This window comes from Pan troglodytes, chromosome 11, assembly GCF_028858775.2.
Source record: "Pan troglodytes isolate AG18354 chromosome 11, NHGRI_mPanTro3-v2.0_pri, whole genome shotgun sequence".
In the NCBI taxonomy this organism is placed as follows: Eukaryota; Metazoa; Chordata; class Mammalia; order Primates; family Hominidae; genus Pan; species Pan troglodytes.
Genome location: NC_072409.2, coordinates 97,077,899 through 97,096,773, shown reverse-complemented (window position 1 = coordinate 97,096,773; position 18,875 = coordinate 97,077,899). Strand labels below are relative to the sequence as shown.

Here is an 18,875-nt window from a genome sequence, read left to right as displayed (position 1 = left end):
GAGTAAGACAAAACCCCTGACAGGGATTGGCATGAATGAGCTACCCCTCTGTGCAGGGATTAATGGTGGTGCCAGTAGAGCCCTTTCTGCAGAACCATCACCCCTCAACACACACCTGATCACTATGGACACATGCTTTGGCGATGAAACACTGGTGATATGATGGACCATGTTGTGTATCTTCTTGAGAGGTGGAACTGGTAGGAGTAAAAGAATAGGGGAGGGGCCGGGCATGGGGACTCACACCTGTAATCACAGCACTTTGGGGGGCCAAGGTGGGTGGATCACCTGAGGTCAGGAGTTTGAGACCAGCCTGGCCAACATGGTGAAACCCTATCTCTACTAAAATTACAAAAATTAGCCAGGCATGGTGGCAAGTGCCTGTAATCACAGCTACTCAGGAGGCTGAGACATGAGAGTCACTTGAACCTAGGAAGCAGAGATTGCAGTGAGCCGAGATCGAACCACTGCACTGCAGCCTGGGCAATAGAGCAAGACTCTGTCTCAAAAAAAAAAAAAAAAAAAAAAAATAGGGGAGGAAAGTGCAGCAAAACAAGGAAATGGGCATTTAAAGGAGATTGAGAGAACCAGAATCTGGTTGAGGAAGTATTTACGTTGGGGAGCCTAAGACATTAAAACGAGCTTTGGCCACTCTTTCGTGCCGCCTAGGGCCCTCTCTCTGGGACTTCATCCAGAGGCTCACTTGATAACCTTATAGTGAGAACCTGATATACCTAGTTTTCCCTGGCTATGACATTGCAGTCTTTATTTTTGTTTTTATCCATAAAACCATCTGTATTAATGCTGATTAACTAAAATAATTATTTGTATATTTGTCCTTAGTCCTCTTGTTAAACAAGATACTCATTCAAAGTAGGTGGGAAAGAGCCTGCTTATAATTACACAGTGAATTTGCTGGACAAGGAAATCATCTGTGAGCTTAGTCTCCAGTTAAAACACTGACAGCTATAATGCTAAATGCCAAATGGCAGAGGATTACTTTTACTTTGCTGCTATAAGCGGCTCTTAAGGCTCTTTCCTTACTCTTGGTCACCTCTATCCCATTCCTAGTCAGGCAGCTTAGTGACCTCCTGATTGGTTAGGTGGGCTTCTCTAAGCACCAATAACACTGTCAGTAGGTAATACTCTAGCTTGAGAATTTGCAACCCAGATTCTCGTAATAGACAGGGAAGTGGGACTCCATAAGGGCCTGCTTAAAGCAGTATTTTATGTCATATTCATTCATGTTATTCATTTAGCAGTTTTTTATGGAGTATTTACTCCAGGTTAGATCAAATTTCTCCTAATCCAAGGAGCCACAGATAAACAAGATACAATTTTCAGGAAGCTCACAGTCTGGGAAGGAGAAAAGTTATGAAATACGTAATGATAATACAACGCAATATGTAGATACGGTTGTTTTCTTATTATAAAATATTAGAGTATTAAAGAAATTTTAGAAAACACAGAAAAATTTAAGAGGCCAAAAAGGAAAGAAAACAGCTTGTTCAAAGTCGTTCTCTCCAAACTCAACCACAGCTGACATTTTATTAATTTCCTTAATGATTCCCTTTTATCCTGCTTTATTTCCTCTCAGTAATAAACATTTGTCTGTGTCATAAGCATAATTTTAATGGCTATATAATAGCCTATATTAAGAATATTATGTAATTTACCTAGACTGACTCACATGTTTGAATTGTTAGCAATTTTTCATTAAACAACTTTTTGCATACATGTGCTTTCAGCTTATAAAATGCAGCCTCACATTCTTCCCAATCCTGAAGCATCAACAGCATTAGGCAATGCGTATGATAGGCTTTTTCTTGAAAAGTGACGTAATTCACTGTGTCACTCCCATGCTTGTTCTCTATTTGTTCTCTGAAGAGGTCAGAAAACTGAGTCGGCGATAAAGGATCAGGGGAAGAAGCAGTGTTTCAGTAAATGGGAACAGAATGTGCAAAGGGCCTGAGGTAGAAAGAGCATGCTGCATTTAAAGAAGTAAAACCTGGCTGATGGTGTGGCTATAATATCAAGAGCAGAGAAGAAAGTAGCATATGAGGCTGAGGAGGTGTGGGTAGGCAGTGGCTAGATCTTACATGTTCTCACAGATTATGGTACAGTTTAGGTTTTTCTCCTAAAAGCAAAGGAAGTATTTGAAGGACTTACTTAGGAGATAAAATCAGCAGGACTAAGGATGCAGAAATAGTTCAAGAGTCAGTGATGGGTGGTGTATTAGGATAGATTAGACTCTGGTATCAAGTAGACCCCCAAATGTATAATGGCTCAAATACAATAGAAGGTTTATTTTTGCTTATCTAAGAGCCCAAAGTGTACACCTGGTCATCTGGAGAGGGTCTGCCCCCACAGTGTCATTCAGGGTCACAGGATGCTGGTGGGTCTGACATCTGGAACACATGCCTTCCAAGGTCTCCGTAGGGGTTACCTCTATCCTATCAACCAGGAGAGGGGAAAACAGAATATGGGGGATGGTTGAGAAGGCTTTTAAGGGCCACACCTGGAAGGAGCATACATTAAGACTTTTCACATTCCTTTAGTCACATGGCCACGCACAACTACAAAGGATGCTGGGGAAGGTAGGCTCACTGGGTACTCAGGAAAAAGAGGGAAACTGGTTTTGTGAACAGCTATCATTGTCTGCCACAGTCAGTATGGAGAAACGTGGAAGGCTGGAAACCTTCTTTCCAGACTGCCTTGGTTTTTTAGAATAATTGACAAGACTGACAGTTGAGTTACTGTATCCTTTCTCTTTTCTTTCCCTAAGCCACCCTAACTCCACACCTCCTAGGAAGCTTCTAGAATTTCCCATGTAAAGGTGCACCTTTGAGTGGAAACCCACCTTGAGATGTTGATACACCGCCATGGTGTGGGCAGCCTTCCAAATGTAATAAGGGATCCAGTTAACAAGAATACCCTGTCTGGGACTTTTTTAAAAAGAATATTTTAGCATCACCCTACCTGGCAGCTCCATGGACATCAAAGGCACTGGACCTTGTAATCATATCAAGTTACCACCCATTATGACTAAGCTCTTTTACTGATCCTTTCAAGCAGCAGGGAGAGCATGGGGCTGTTGAAAAGATACACCACAGGGGAAAATGCAAACATGGGTTCTTTTCCTTCACTGTTTTAAGATACAAATAATACCAGGGAGGTTAGCATGTGGAGCCTATCCAAGTAGCTGGTCCACAACAACATAGCTTTTGGATTTTGTTCTGTGGTAGAGCATATTTTCTGTCATTTCCAGGTGTTTGTTTTTGTGGCATTCGCTGTCACACCACAGCAGGCTAGAAAAGATCATCTCCCACAACCTGACCAAGCTTCTCAACAAGAAAGAGCTAAAAAGCCAGAACACATGGATTCTGGAACCTCTCTCCTGACAACACCTTGGTTTTACAACCACAGCAGAAACATTAATTCTGAAAGTAGAAAGGAATTAAGCCTTTGACAGTTCAGAAATAGTAAAGCAGCAGTTCAGATTTTCTCTCAAGAGTCAGGCTAGTATAATGGCAGGCGGTGTACACTTGTTAAGATGGGGACTGTTGGCATTAAAGGTATCTCAGTTTGAATCCCCACCCTGGCACTGGTGGGTTACCGATTGGCTGTGGGGTAGGGAACTGGGGGGAACAGAAACTCTGTTCTGATGTAGTGATGTAATCGTTCAGGCATCCAAACAAATGTGACCTTAGGCAGATTTCTTAATCTCTATGAGACCCTTTTTCTCATAAAATGGAGTTATTAAATAGTCCTGCTTCACAGGATCATTGTGAAAAATAAGTGATTGTGTTTATAAAATGTTTGACTTATAGCAAATATTCAATGTTATTTCTCCCTTTAACACACTCAGGATACGTTTGCATGGCTCAGTACACTCCGATGTTGAGGTATTCTGAACATCAGTATTAGGCATGTGTATCACTACCTTTTCAAGGGACTCTGTGGAACATTCAAGGGCTGGTGAAGTTTTTTAAAGCATCGTTGTCATCTCCTGAGAGAAAAAGAAAAAAAAACTTTATAACACCTCAATTATTGTTTTCTATTTCCTCATTCTACATGTGTAATGTCAGAGCCAGTTATGGAAGGACTGGCTGTCACTCCAAGGTGTCTTCGTAATATCATTCTCCACCTAAGGCCCACAGTTCCAGGCAGGAAGTCCTCAAAATGTGGCACCAGTAACAATACCTACATCGGCAAACTCATAATGCAGATCTGTGCTTGAATGAATCTGAGAGAGGTTTGCCAGTAGATTAAAGAATGATTCCCACTTAATTTCTCTTCCCTTGGGACTGCTGTGAGGTCCATGGTTCCAGGTTTACAGAAACTGGAGGTTTCTTCCTCCACCCTGCTATTCTGAACGTTTCCATTTCTCCCATGAAGTCCCCTGCTGTCACCAGAGGAATTCAGCCCTTTTGGTTTATATCCAGTCCTGTCTTCTCAAACAAGCACAATTTTAGAATGGCATGAGATAGACAGACATCAAGGGAATGGAAGAAGCTTGCAAGCCATTCCTGGGGGAGTGAGAAATAGCTCCCAGGTCTGTTTCCATCCCTGGGTTCTCTCCCTTCTCCCTCTGTTCCACCCTCCCTCCTCCCCTCTGTCACTCTCACTCTCATTTTCTCTCCCCCTGAGTCTTTGTGTTTGCTGCCCACAGCCCTCCTCAAAGGAAGATGCAGGCAGTAAGTGCTGCATGTGAGCGATGTGAGGGAAAGAGGATGAATAATGGTAGAAAATGGTTTGCAGGGCCGGCATGGTGGCTCGTGCCTGTAATCCCAACACTTTGGAAGGCCAAGGCAGGTGGATCATCTGAGGTCAGGAGTTCAACGCCAGCCTGGCCAACATGGCGAAACCCTGTCTCCACTAAAAATACAAAAATTAGCTGGGCGTGGTGGTGCATGCCTGTAATTCCAGCTAACTTGGGAAGCTGAGACAGGAGAATCGCTGGAACCCAGGAAGCAGAGGCTGCAGTGAGCCGAGATCATGCCACTGCACTCCAGCCTAGGTGACAGAGCAAGACTCCATCTCAATAAGAAAGAAAAGGAAGGAAGGAAGGAAAGAAGGAAGGAAGGAAGGAAGGAAGGAAGGAAGGAAGGAAGGAAGGAAGGAAGGAAGGAAGGAAGGGGAAGGAAAAGGGTTTGCAGGAACTCATTTTTCCTTGTTCTTTCAGGAGAAAAATAGCTAAGAGTGCATTTCTTCAATTTACTTCTGAGGCTGTCTCCTAAATGCCATGGATTTTTTTTTTTTTTTTAATGGGAAAAAAACTAAGCTCAGGGTCCAAAGTCCAAGCTGGCATGGACAGGCATCATGATGCTCTTGCTCTCCCTAGTGGTGCTGCAATGAAAAATCAGCTGTTCCACCCCTCACCTGTGTCTTTTCTCCAGGTATCTTTAGAGATGATGCCAACCTGGCCCCTCTTACACACTTGAGCATAAAGTATCCTACTGTTAGAGCCAGATTAGCGTGTGCCTCTCTCTGATGTGACAAGGCTGTGGTATCCAAGTCTCCACCCACTTTCGGTAGCCCTGCCTCTCTTTCTCTAGCCAATTTCAAGGACACGTAACAGATACACAGGCAACTCCTTGAAGACACTCTGCATTCTCAACAGAAGGCTAGCCATTAAGGGCAAACTGCCCTTGCCCCAAAGGCAAAAACCAGCCCCAGCTCAGGGAAAACACTAGACCACTAGACTAAAGGTCTGGCTCCTTGGCCATTCTTGGCTTTGACCCCATTTCCCGGGACTTGACCCTTTTTTTTTTTTTTTTTTTTTTTGAGACAGAGTCTTGCTCTGTCACCCAGGCTGGAGTGCAGTGAGGTGATCTCGGCTCACTGCAACCTCTGCCTCCCAAGTTGAAGTGATTCTCCTGCCTCAGCCTCCTGAGTAGCTGGGATTACAGGTGCCCACCACCATGCCTGGCTAATTTTTGTATTTTTAGTAGAGACAGGGTTTCACCATGTTGGTCAGACTGGTCTCAAACTTCTGACCTTGTGATCTGTCTGCCTCAGCCTCCCAAAGTGCTGGGATTACAGGCATGAGCCATCACGCCCGGCCAGGACTTCACACTTTAAGCATGCCCTGGATACATGCCAGTGAGTTCTATAAATAAACTGTGTGAGCTGGGTCAGCAGGCTGAGTTGTGTAGGGGAGGGTGCTTTCTGCTCCCTAGAGACCTGTGAATCCGTGCCACATATGTTCAGTCTCTCAACATACTCAGATCCCAGCCTCCTATAGGATCCTCCTAAAACAGCATCTAGGAAGGCTCATCCTAAACTCTCAGGGCCTGTTTTCCAGCATGTCAACCACAAGGAAACTTCCTGAGGAATTCATGGGGTCCCTAGAGCACAGAGCCTGGCTTCCAAAGAGAGAGCCCATCCCAGGTCAGCAGATGATCTCCCCATCCCATCTCTCTCACAGAAAATAAACTTGGATTGTGGAAAGAGTTGAGCACTTTCCTTTTGTCCTTTTCCTGTGGTTCTACTGATACTACCATTTCATGTTCTCTTGCTCTGAGAAGATATGCAGGCTTCCAAAAATACAAGCATGTTTTCTACATAAGAGTGTCAACTCCAGTAACAATCTAGCAGCTTCCATTTGTCTAGTTCATACATATATTTTAACGTTGTATAGCTTTGCACTTTTTATTAAAATATATCTATACAGAAAAGTACATGTATCATAAAGGTACCAAGTGAACACTCCCCACCAGACCAGCCCCAGGTCAAGACACAGAGCATCGCCAGTGGCCAAGCCACTTGTCCCATTTCTCAGTCACAACCCCTCCCCATTCATTCCACTGACTACTAACAGCATAGATTAATGTTACCAGGTTTTTTTTTTTTTACTTACGGAAAGGAAATTATACAGTATGTACTCTTGTGTCTGGCATCTCTTACTCAACATTATGTTTATTTCATGTAGTTTCATTTTCACTGGCGTATACATTTGGTTCTCATGTTTTTCAAATACATTTTCTCCAAAGAATTTGGGTACTCTCCTTCCACCTTGGCAAGCCCCCCCTGCCAGCTGCCTGTTTCCTCCTCTTTGTACTGGCCTCCCTCTTCCTGTCTCATCACTGTAAGTTTAAAAGGCAAAAGATCTGGAGACAACTGAGATGTTTATCTTGTATCAACATTTATTCTGATTCTTTGGTCACCCTGAAGTCTATATCCTTATCCTACCAGGCTCTGGGCATTATTTAGTCTGGCCAAAGCCTGGTAGAAGATGTCCCTGTAGAGCAGCCCCAGGGAAGGGGGATTCAAGAAGCTATAAATGCCTCTGGGCTCACCTGAATGTGTTTGACTGATGAGTGGGTTTTTTTTTTTTTTTCTTCTTCCTAGGAGTGCCTGAAGCTGAAGTCACTTGGTTCAGGAATAAAAGCAAACTGGGCTCCCCCCACCATCTGCACGAAGGCTCCTTGCTGCTCACAAACGTGTCCTCCTCGGATCAGGGCCTGTACTCCTGCAGGGCGGCCAATCTTCATGGAGAGCTGACTGAGAGCTCCCAGCTGCTGATCCTAGGTAAACACTTCAAAGCTGGCTGCCTCTGCTGCACCCTGTTGGGAGTGACTATCTAACCCACCCTCTACCTCCTTTGTGCCCTAATCCAATTAAGGACATAAAAGGTAAAATTGATATCCCTTCACTTCTTCCCAATTTAGGGCCTTTCGATAGAACACAAACTTTGAGCCCAAACGAGAGCTTGAACCTTGGCTCTTCCATTTACTAACTGCCTGGCATTGGGCAAGTTACTTCACTCTGCTAAGCCTTAGATACTGGTCTCTATGCGGAGACTCCAGACAGGAGGATTGCAAGGGCAGAACAGGTATCTCAAACAGAGATAACCTAATTAAAACAATTGTCCTTAACTCTTCCTGCATTAAGGACTTCTTTGAGAATCAGATAAAAACTATGGATTCCTCCTTCTAGAAAAATTCATACATGTAATATTTTTCATATAATTCCAGGAAGCTTATGGTCCGGTCCATTTAAAGTCTTCACATGTACCCATAAACATAAGACCCCTGATTAAAGAGTCTGGCATGGCTCCTGGTATAAAATGGGTGCTTAAAAATAATTGCTGGGACACCATCCACCATCTGATTATTGCCCAGTTCTGGACTCAGCCATGTTGCAAGCTATAACCGTTTTTGCCCCCTGGACTAGGGACACCCTGCTGTTCTTCCCCCACTGAGTCTGGGTGCTAGGGAGATAAAGTTAAAAAAAAAAACAAAAAAATTTTTTTTGGCTTTCTCAAAAAAAAGAGCAATTATTAGAGCACTTATGCTCTAATTATGCTCTTTCTCACCTAGAGAAAGCTGTCATTCTAAGGAAAAAAGGGAAAGATGTAAGAAATAATAATTCATGCCACACATACATACGTAAACATACATTACAGACTTCCTCAGGGAAAAATATTTAAACTTTACACTTCTGTTTTCACACCGAGAGTTGAAGATATACCAACACATAGGTCCTTCTAGACCCTGCCCACTCAGATTTCAGAGAGGCCCAAACAGGTTTTCATCTCACTGGTGGCTGCATAAACCTCCAGCCATCTTAAGAAGCCACAGAAAACTGGCTCAGAGAAAGATGTTATTTGTTCTGCGCTGGGTTTCATCCAGCTGAGCTGCTAGTCTGGAGCCCAGAGACCAGGGAATATTGCCCCACACTGAGTTACGGTGCTTACCAATGAGATTTTTCTCCCTAATAATCCTTCCTTGTTGTCTCTGCTAACACAGATGAAAGTCTAAGATGTATGGCTGCTACTGTGGCTTTGCCAATGAAGTGTGTATGTTCTGTAGGCAGGTGCTTACTGCATTCCAACTCTAATACAGTGTAGCAGTGAACACGGTGTTCGAAGAGCAAAACATCTTCCCCATTTTCATCAAACTTAATGGGGAAAAAAAATCACTGTCAAGACTCTTAAGTTCAAGGCTTTTCTTGATCACAGTTCTTGGTTTATTAAGGAAAGTTTGTTAGCTTTTAGTAGGTACTTTATGAACATCAAAGCAATGTCTCATTTAATCTGCAAAAATGTAGCTGAATTTTTAAAGGGGGCATTTTGTGGATGAAACTGAGATTTCACCCCAAGTTCCGTGACTTAACCTGTGCTATGAGGACTTGAAGTGTAGTAAGGCAGACTTTCATCCACGTATTCATATAGTCCATTGGACAGATATTCATTAAGTGTTGCCAATTTATGTTGCTGACAGTAAGTTCCATGTCACCTGGACACTGGTAAAGTTTTAGGAGAAATATAAGTGGTGGCCTCTACCCCTGGAGAATTTACAGTTTTCCTGGGAAGAGCAAATGGACATGCACTGAAAAGGAAAATTACTTTCAAAGCTGTAAGGACATTAGGAGGGGCCAAAAATTGGCCCAAAAAGAGCTGATTGTTTTGAAGATGGAAAGTACCCTCCCCTTTTTGCTCTTAGTAAATAAGCAAAGGTTTCATGAGTTTCAAGAGGAAGTATTGAGGAGGAGAGAAAGAGAGATGCTTTGAGTAAACTGCCACCATCAATTCCTAAAATCATGGTATTCCAGAGTAGAAAGAGATCTTAGAAAGGAACCTCATTTTGTAGATGAGAAAACTAAGGCTCTGAGGACTTAAATGACCTAATTAGTGAATGACAGAGCCATGGCTCAAACTAAGGGTTCTGAACCCAGGCATGATGTTTTTCTCTATGCCATATGAAAAGGATTCTTTTTAAAGTATATTATATATGTGTGTGTGTGTGTGTGTGTGTATATATATATGTACACACACACACACACATATGTAATCTCAAGTTCATCATTGTTTTCTCTATACAATGGTCTTTGTCAGTCAGAAAGACTGAAGGTATGTTTTTCAAGTAGACTCAGGCACCATCATGACTTATTAATTCACCAGCCCTAACAAGTGCCTTACAAGGTGCCAGGCACGTAGTAGGGCTGTTGCAGAATGCTGTTGAAATGACCATCCATTTCAAGAGCAATACTCCTGTGCTGCTGCTTCCATTCCAACAAGTGCTCTGGAGAAAAAGGTGGGAGCTGGCCTTGGGAGTGTAAATTGCAGTTCCTCAGGAGATGCAGGAAGAGGGGAAAAGGGATCTGCTGCTTTTCCAAGAGAATCTGGGATCATCCCACCACTAAGTTCAGCAGGTTCTTGGCTCTTTATTTGTCCAGCAGAAATGATAAGCCACTATATATTTCCCATTTTAGTCACTTTTAGCATTAACTGGGTACTCTGATGACTTCAGCACTGATTCCTTGTAAGATTCTGAATGATGAAGCATCACATAGCAACATTCTCCTCCCTGCTTTATCTAGGTCCTACTTAGGCATAAAAATCCAAACCACAAAGCAAATTAACTCACCAACTTCACAACTGCATCTTTTGCTTCATAGAAAAGGGTCCTTTTAAATAAGAAATTCCCATGGTGTTTATCTGTGCGGACAATAACAGAGTGCCTCATTCTAAAGACTGTTACTAGAGCTAAATGAAAAATGGACTGAAATGTATTTAGCACAGAACTTGGCATAGTAAATGCTAAAATTCACTTTTTTAAAAAAGTGTCTTTATGATATAGTTTAACTTATCTACAAAAGTGTAGGTACCCAGTGATCTAAAGTGAGAAACCCCTGAACTTGGTATGCCTGCTTCTTCTTACTGACCTTATTATTTCAGGCATTAAATACCTGTATTAAGTTTGAAATTCAGACTCACCTTGACAGGGACTCGTCTATAGGAAAAATAATGTTAAAAGGCAACAATAGTAATGCCTATCTTACATATACGCATACATGTGCACACACATGCATACCCACCTCTTCCTCTTGCCTTGACACAGCCTTGTGCTTTAACCTGCCTGATCCACCCTCTGCCTTCTCACAGATCCCCCCCAAGTCCCCACACAGTTGGAAGACATCAGGGCCTTGCTCGCTGCCACTGGACCGAACCTTCCTTCAGTGCTGACGTCTCCTCTGGGAACACAGCTGGTCCTGGATCCTGGGAATTCTGCTCTCCTTGGTGAGTCTAACCCTCGGAAACATTGGGCAGAAATCCAGGACCGGACAGGATTTATGGATGGGTGACTGCTTGCAGGTGGGAAGGAGGCAGCAGTCGGGGGTGGCCAACAGGAAATCACTAAATTGCCTACAGAATCCAGACTCACCAGTGGAAACTTGGCTGACTTTCCATATGAGGTGAATGCAGTTGTTAGTCTGGACTCTGTGGCTTGTCTAGATTCCAATATGGCTCCTTTCTGAATCCTCTTGGGTTGATGCCATAGTCCAGATCCTCTCAATCAGATTGACTCTTGAAACTTTGAGAAAGTTACAGCAGTAAAGAACAGCTCCTATATCTCCTCTCCTCTTGCTAACCATTCCCCAGTACTCCTCTATGATCCCCTGCCACCTAAACTAGAGCAATAATCAACTTTCGAGGAGAAAGTCAAATATCAGCGCCCTCCAAAAGGAAGACTATACTATTTAGACCAGCTTTCTGTAGATATAGCCTAAAGCCAACCCAGATAGACTCCTCAAGGCAAGTGCGGAACTAATTTCACTAAGTACAACCTCCCTGTCATCTAGTGTTGGAAACCTTCACCAAGTTATTTCCCACATGGGTAGTGCCCTCTGGTAGCAAGGAGTTGTACGAGGGCATTCAAGTCCTGGGCCCCCACAGCAGAATCATGAAGATGCCGGAAAAACCTTCACACATGACCTCTGGAGACGGACAAGGTGGAAGAGAAGAATTCTTCTGCCTTCAAAAGGCCTGGTGGGGGGATGGGGAAATAGGCCTATACATGTGCAGGGACAGGGAATATATGAGAAGTTTCTGTACCTTCCTCTTGTGCTGTGAACCTAAGATCTAAAACTCCTCTTTAAAATAAAACAAAAAGCCAAAGCCTACAAAGTGGGGAAAATCTTCATACTAACTCTATGTGATCCCAAATGTTGACAATAACAGCTAGAATTATTCCTGTGGCTCAAAGTTTAAAGCTTCTGTATTCTTTTACCCACCAGCTAGCAAGGAACAGGAGGCCAGTGGGTTCCCAGTCGTGTTGGTGATGACTTATCAACATGGCCACAGGGGCCTGGTATCTTTAGGATTAGAGCACAGAAAGATGACCTTCAATTTTCATTTTCATCTGAAACTTGCAAAGAATCTTCATAGCTTATCAGCATATGGAAAAATCTGATTTCTCTATTTTTGACTTGAGTAAAAATAAGACACAGGGAAAGTAACAAGTAGCCCTATTCTGTTGCCCATGATTTATGCAAGTTTGGCACTGAGTTTTTCTATATCTTGTTGATCAGAATTAATAGAAGCTTCAAATTGCATATTGCCTTTGGCTTACAAATAGTAAACTGACTCCCAGTGAAATGTGCATTGTGAACTTCTTTATTTTAGAATCACTATGAGAAACTCTCATAACTGTTCATCACAGCCTGGTCACAAGCAGGGTGGCAGCAATTGTTTATTTTCAAGTTCAATAACTCTTTTGGGTCACTCAGGTGCCATTTAGCATGCTGGAAAAGTTAGCCTGTTCATATTTTTTCATGATAGCTTTACTTTCATTCTCCCTTATTCTGGAATAATATTTTGTTTCATTTTAGCCATGGGCAATAAGAATTTATTGTACTTTATGTTGCCACATTCCGTTGCTAGTTTATGGTGCTTTGTTACCTTAGGCTGGTATTTAAATCCAGCAGTTAAGAGACACCTTAAAATCCCAGTCCACATCCACACTGCTCCATTTGAATGAGACAGTGAGTCAGTATTCATAAAGTCCCTGAATGTAACTGCCTGGACCAAATGAACTTGAATGGTGAATGTCAGTGTCACGCCAGCTCTATAGAACTAGGAGACTCACATGGAATTGTGGAGATGAATGAGAAAATGATGTCAAGTATCAGGACTCTGAGAAGTAGGTTGAGACAGACAGAGCCTCATTATGATGCTTTGGAGCTGAGCACTGCAGAATGGGTGGGATTCAAATAGGCAGAAAGGAAGAGAAATGGGCACTCAAGGTGAGGAAGATTCCATGAGCCCCAAGATGAAAAATGTGCAAGATATGTATCAGATGTCTGTTCAGAAACAACTGTAAAACACCATTGCTTTAAGACTGATGACAGGCAGCTAAACTGGGATAGAAACTAGGCCATCAAAACGAACAAGCCTCAGCCACAGCTTGTCCATTCAGATTTGGCTCAGACCCTCACCCCAACAATCCTAATGCCCTCCATCCATCCTGAACTTCCCCAGCTAGTACCTCATCCTGGTCTTAGTCCAGTTGCTCCCATCTGGACAGGCTCCCATCCCTGACTCCTATAGGTGGCCCTTTCAGACCACAGTGTGCGCTCTGGGTATGAGAAATAAGCCAGGGAGGCTGGAGAGGAGGTTTTGTGTAGGGTTGCTGGGAAATTAACATCAAACTGTGGAAGCCATGAATATAAAACGAAGGAAGTAGATGTACTACCTGGGGAACGGGAACAAATCTTTCGAGGGTTTTTAAATAGGAGAATGACATACTAAAAGTAATGTATGAGAAGAATTAATCTGATATTCTGTAGGAATAATCGATAGTGGGAGAGATTTAATGAAGAAACCCTATTTTGAGGATAACAGATATTCTAGACCAAGGTGGAAATACATGGCAAAGATACTGTTAATCACTCCTCCCACAGCCAAGACATCCCTAGTCAGTCATGACATTCTTTTTCACTCAGCTCAGGCACTGCCTTGGAATTCATTTTAATGTTCTTACCAAGCCTGGTGGTAGTTGATATATACAGGATGAAAGCCATTCACCAGCCCTGTTGTAGCCAGTGAGTGGTGAGATGCCAGCCACTGTATGTTTCCTCTATGTACGAGGTCAGCTGGCTGTAACAGCCTTACAGAACTTCATGGTTCTGTGGCACAGGAACAGTAACTCATAGACCCTGATTTTCATGTTTCCCAGCAGTAAGGGGAGAAAGGAGAGTTGGAGTTTTTTAAGCCATGTGTCAGAGCTCATTCTTCTTCATTAAGTCTGGAGTGTTGAGATCCCCAGTAGGTGAGACTATTCCAGAACTGGTTATTTTAGTTATCAGACACCCTGGTATTGATTTCACCTCAAGCCACTGCTACAACTCTCCAAAAGGAATGTTGCCTGAGCAACACATGCACAGGCCCACCTGGGCCTCACTTTTCCATAACTATAAAAATGAAACCTTGGGACTAGCAAGTGCTTGTTGCTCTCACACTCTTGACCATATGGCTTAGACATAGAAATGCACAGTAGAGGCTCGGCCATGCCAAGTGGACCCAACCTAACTGGACCCATTGTCCCAGGCAAAACAGGTGCTAATTTTTTTTCTGTCCTTGTTTGCAGCTATTCTTTTTGCAGGAAGGCCAAAACTGTGCCTGCTGTTCTGGAGGGCAAGGCTGGTGGTCATGCCATCACTTTTTGGTGGTCCAGACCCAAGCAGTACCCCACAGGGCTCCAATTATAGAGCAGCAGCATTTCAGGCCTCCCTGCAGCACCAAAACCTTTTTGCAGACTTTTGCTAAATATTTTTTTTGGCCACTAAGACCCAAGACTAATATTTCTCACAGTATCATTTATAGGGCATTAGCATTGATATTTTTTGAAAAATAACTTTTATTGGAGTTTTTATTATAAAAGCAATACATCTTCATTGTAGAAAAATGAATTAGACAGAGAAGCAGAAGGAAAACAATGAAAATTATCTATAATTACCTAACTCAAAGATAATTCGTTCAAATATCTTCTTCCTAGACATTAATATGCATATTATACATATCTTTTGCCTAAAATGAAATATACTCTATATATTGATCGTAACTCTTTTCACTTACTGGTATGTAACAGACAGCTTTCCATGTCTCTAAATAGTCTTCTACAATTTCATTTTATATCTTATTCTATAAGATATATAGATTTATATCTTATTCTGTAAGATATATAGATTTATATCTTATTCTACAAGATATATAGATTTATATCTTATTCTACAAGATATATAGATTTATATCTTATTCTACAAGATATATAGATTTATATCTTATTCTGTAAGATATAGATTTATATCTTATTCTGTAAGATATAGATTTATATCTTATTCTGTAAGATATAGATTTATATCTTATTCTGTAAGATATAGATTTATATCTTATTCTGTAAGATATATAGATTTGTATCTTATTCTGTAAGATATATAGATTTGTATCTTATTCTGTAAGATATATAGATTTGTATCTTATTCTGTAAGATATATAGATTTGTATCTTATTCTGTAAGATATATAGATATCTTATTCTGTAAGATATATAGATATCTTATTCTGTAAGATATATAGATATCTTATTCTGTAAGATATATAGATATCTTATTCTGTAAGACATATAGATATCTTATTCTGTAAGACATATAGATATCTTATTCTGTAAGACATATAGATATCTTATTCTGTAAGACATATAGATATCTTATTCTGTAAGACATATAGATATCTTATTCTGTAAGACATATAGATATCTTATTCTGTAAGACATATAGATATCTTATTCTGTAAGACATATAGATATCTTATTCTGTAAGACATATAGATATCTTATTCTGTAAGACATATAGATATCTTATTCTGTAAGACATATAGATATCTTATTCTGTAAGACATATAGATATCTTATTCTGTAAGACATATAGATATCTTATTCTGTAAGACATATAGATATCTTATTCTGTAAGACATATAGATATCTTATTCTGTAAGACATATAGATATCTTATTCTGTAAGACATATAGATATCTTATTCTGTAAGACATATAGATATCTTATTCTGTAAGACATATAGATATCTTATTCTGTAAGACATATAGATATCTTATTCTGTAAGATATATAGATATCTTATTCTGTAAGATATATAGATATCTTATTCTGTAAGATATATAGATATCTTATTCTGTAAGATATATAGATTTATATCTTATTCTGTAAGATATATAGATTTATATCTTATTCTGTAAGATATATAGATTTATATCTTATTCTGTAAGATATATAGATTTATATCTTATTCTGTAAGATATATAGATTTATATCTTATTCTGTAAGATATATAGATTTATATCTTATTCTGTAAGATATATAGATTTATATCTTATTCTGTAAGATATATAGATTTATATCTTATTCTGTAAGATATATAGATTTATATCTTATTCTGTAAGATATATAGATTTATATCTTATTCTGTAAGATATATAGATTTATATCTTATTCTGTAAGATATATAGATATCTTATTCTGTAAGATATATAGATTTATATCTTATTCTGTAAGATATATAGATTTATATCTTATTCTGTAAGATATATAGATTTATATCTTATTCTGTAAGATATATAGATTTATATCTTATTCTGTAAGATATATAGATTTATATCTTATTCTGTAAGATATATAGATTTATATCTTATTCTGTAAGATATATAGATTTATGTCTTATTCTGTAAGATATATAGATTTATATCTTATTCTACATACTATATCTTATTCAACAAATTCTCTAATATTGATCTTTTAGGTTCTTTATAATATTTTCCTATTACATCAAAAATAGTTTTGATGAATATTTTTATTTCTAAGTCCTTGTGTGCACCCCTATTTACTTAGGATCAATTCCTAGAAGTGAAATTGTTGTGTCAAAAGCATTGAATGTTTTAGATTTTTGTTGTATATTGTCAAATTGCCCTCCAACAAAGTTGTACCGATTTTATATGCCCACCAGCACTGTACGAGAGTTCCCATTTCCCCAAAATGTTGCCAAGACTACATATGACCAAGAGTTTTACATTTACTATTTTAATTGGTGAATATACAATAGTATAAAATACAATATGAAAAATGGTATAAATACATTTATAATTTTGTTTTTATTATGTTTATCAGTCATTTATATTCATTTATGAATTGCCTGTTCAAGTCCTTTGATCGTTTTTTGATATTTCTCTGTTTTGTTTTTTAACTTTTAAGTTCATGGGTGCATGTGCAGGTTTGTTACATGGGTAAACTTGTGTCATGGGGGCTTGTTATGCAGATTATTTCATCACCCAGGTATAAAGCCTCGTACCCATTAGTTATTTTTCCCGATCCTCTCCCTGATCCCACCCTCCACCCTCTGATAGGCCCCAGTGTGTGCTTTGTTCCCCTCTTTGTGTCCGTGTGTTCTCATCTGGCTCCCACTTAATAAGTGAGAACATGAGGTACTTGGTTTTCTGTTCCTGCATTAGTTTGCTGAGGATAATAGTCTCCATCTGTATCCATGTCCTTGCAAAGGACATGATCTCATTCTTTCTTATGGCTGCACAGTATTCCATGGTGTATATGTACCACATTTTCTTTATCCAGTCTATCACTGATGGACATTTAGGTTGATTCTATGTCTTTGTCATTGTGAATTGTGCTGCATGGAACATATATGTGCATGTGTCTTTATAATAGAATGATTTATATTCCTTTGGGATACCCAATAATGGGATTGCTGGGTTGAATGATATTTCTGTCTTTAGGTCTTTGAGGAATTGACCACTGTCTTCCACAATGGTTGAACTAATTTACACTCCCACCAACAGTGCATAAGCATTTCATTTTCTCCACAACCTTGCCAGCATCTGTTGTTTTTTGACTTTTTATTAATAGCCATTCTAACTGGTGTGAGATGGTATCTCATTGTGGTTTTGATTTGCGTTTCTCTAATAATCAGTGACGTTGAGTTTTTTTCATATGATTGTTGGATGCATGTATGTCTTCTTTTGAAAAGTGTATGTTCACATCTTTGCCCACTTTTTAATGCAATTGTGTTTTTTTGTAAATTTAAGTTCCTTATAGATGCTGGATGTTAGACATTTGTCAGATGTATACTTTGCAAAAATTTTCTCCCATTCTGTAGGTTGTGTTTCCTCTGTTGATAGTTTCTTTTGTTGTGCAGAAGCTCTTTAATTAGATCTCGTTTGCCAGTTTTTGCTTCTGTTGCAATTGCTTTTGGTGTCTTCATCATGAAACCTTTGCCCATGCCTATGTTCTGAATGGCAATGCCGAGGTTGTCTTCTAGGGTTTTTACAGTCTTGGATTTTACATTTAAGTCTTCAGTCCATCTTGAGTTAATTTTTGTATATGGAGTAAGGAAGGGACTCAGTTTTAATCTTCTCTATATGGCTAGCCAGTAATCCCAGCACCATTTATTAAATAGGGAATCCTTCCCCCATTTCTTGTTTTTGTCAGTTTATCGAAGATTAGATGGTAGTAGGTATGTGGCCTTATTTCTGGGTTCTCTATTCTGTTCCATTGGCCTATGTGTCTGTTTTTGTACCAGCACCATGTTTTTTGGTGACCATAGCCCTGTAATATACTTTGAAGTTGGGTAGCGTGATGCCTCCAGCTTTGTTCTTTTTGCTTAGGATTGCTTTGGCTATTTGGGCTTTTTTTGGGTTCCATATGAATTTTTAAATAGTTTTTCCTAGTTCTGTGAAAAATGTTGTTGATAGTTTAATAGGAATAACATTGAATCTGTAAGTTGTTTTAGGCAGTATGACCATTTTAACAATGTTGATTCTTCTTATCGATGAGCATGGAATGTTTTTCTATTTGTTTGTGTCATCTCTAATTTCTTTCAGCAGTGTTTTGCAGTTCTCTTTGTGGAGATCTTTCACCTTCTTTGTTATTCATTTATAAGATACAAATACTTCTTTATACGTTTGACCCATATTTGACAATCTGGTAGTTGATAGTCACTATATAATACATATTTAAAGTTTAAAATATGATGTTTTGATATATGTATACACCTGTGAAATCATCACCAC

At 39.8% G+C, this 18,875-nt stretch overlaps 1 protein-coding gene across 3 annotated transcripts in view; it reads left to right on the top strand.

Moving 5' to 3' along the window:
• ADAMTSL1 (ADAMTS like 1) overlaps positions 1–18,875 on the top strand; it is a 1,017,570-nt gene that overhangs the window by 922,430 nt on the left and 76,265 nt on the right. For all 3 annotated transcript variants that reach the window (XM_016960664.3, XM_016960663.4, XM_003312011.6), the window contains 2 exons: positions 7,354–7,533; positions 10,892–11,026. In XM_016960664.3, the coding sequence (XP_016816153.2) occupies positions 7,354–7,533; positions 10,892–11,026 (315 nt within the window). The remainder of the gene's footprint in view (positions 1–7,353; positions 7,534–10,891; positions 11,027–18,875) is intronic.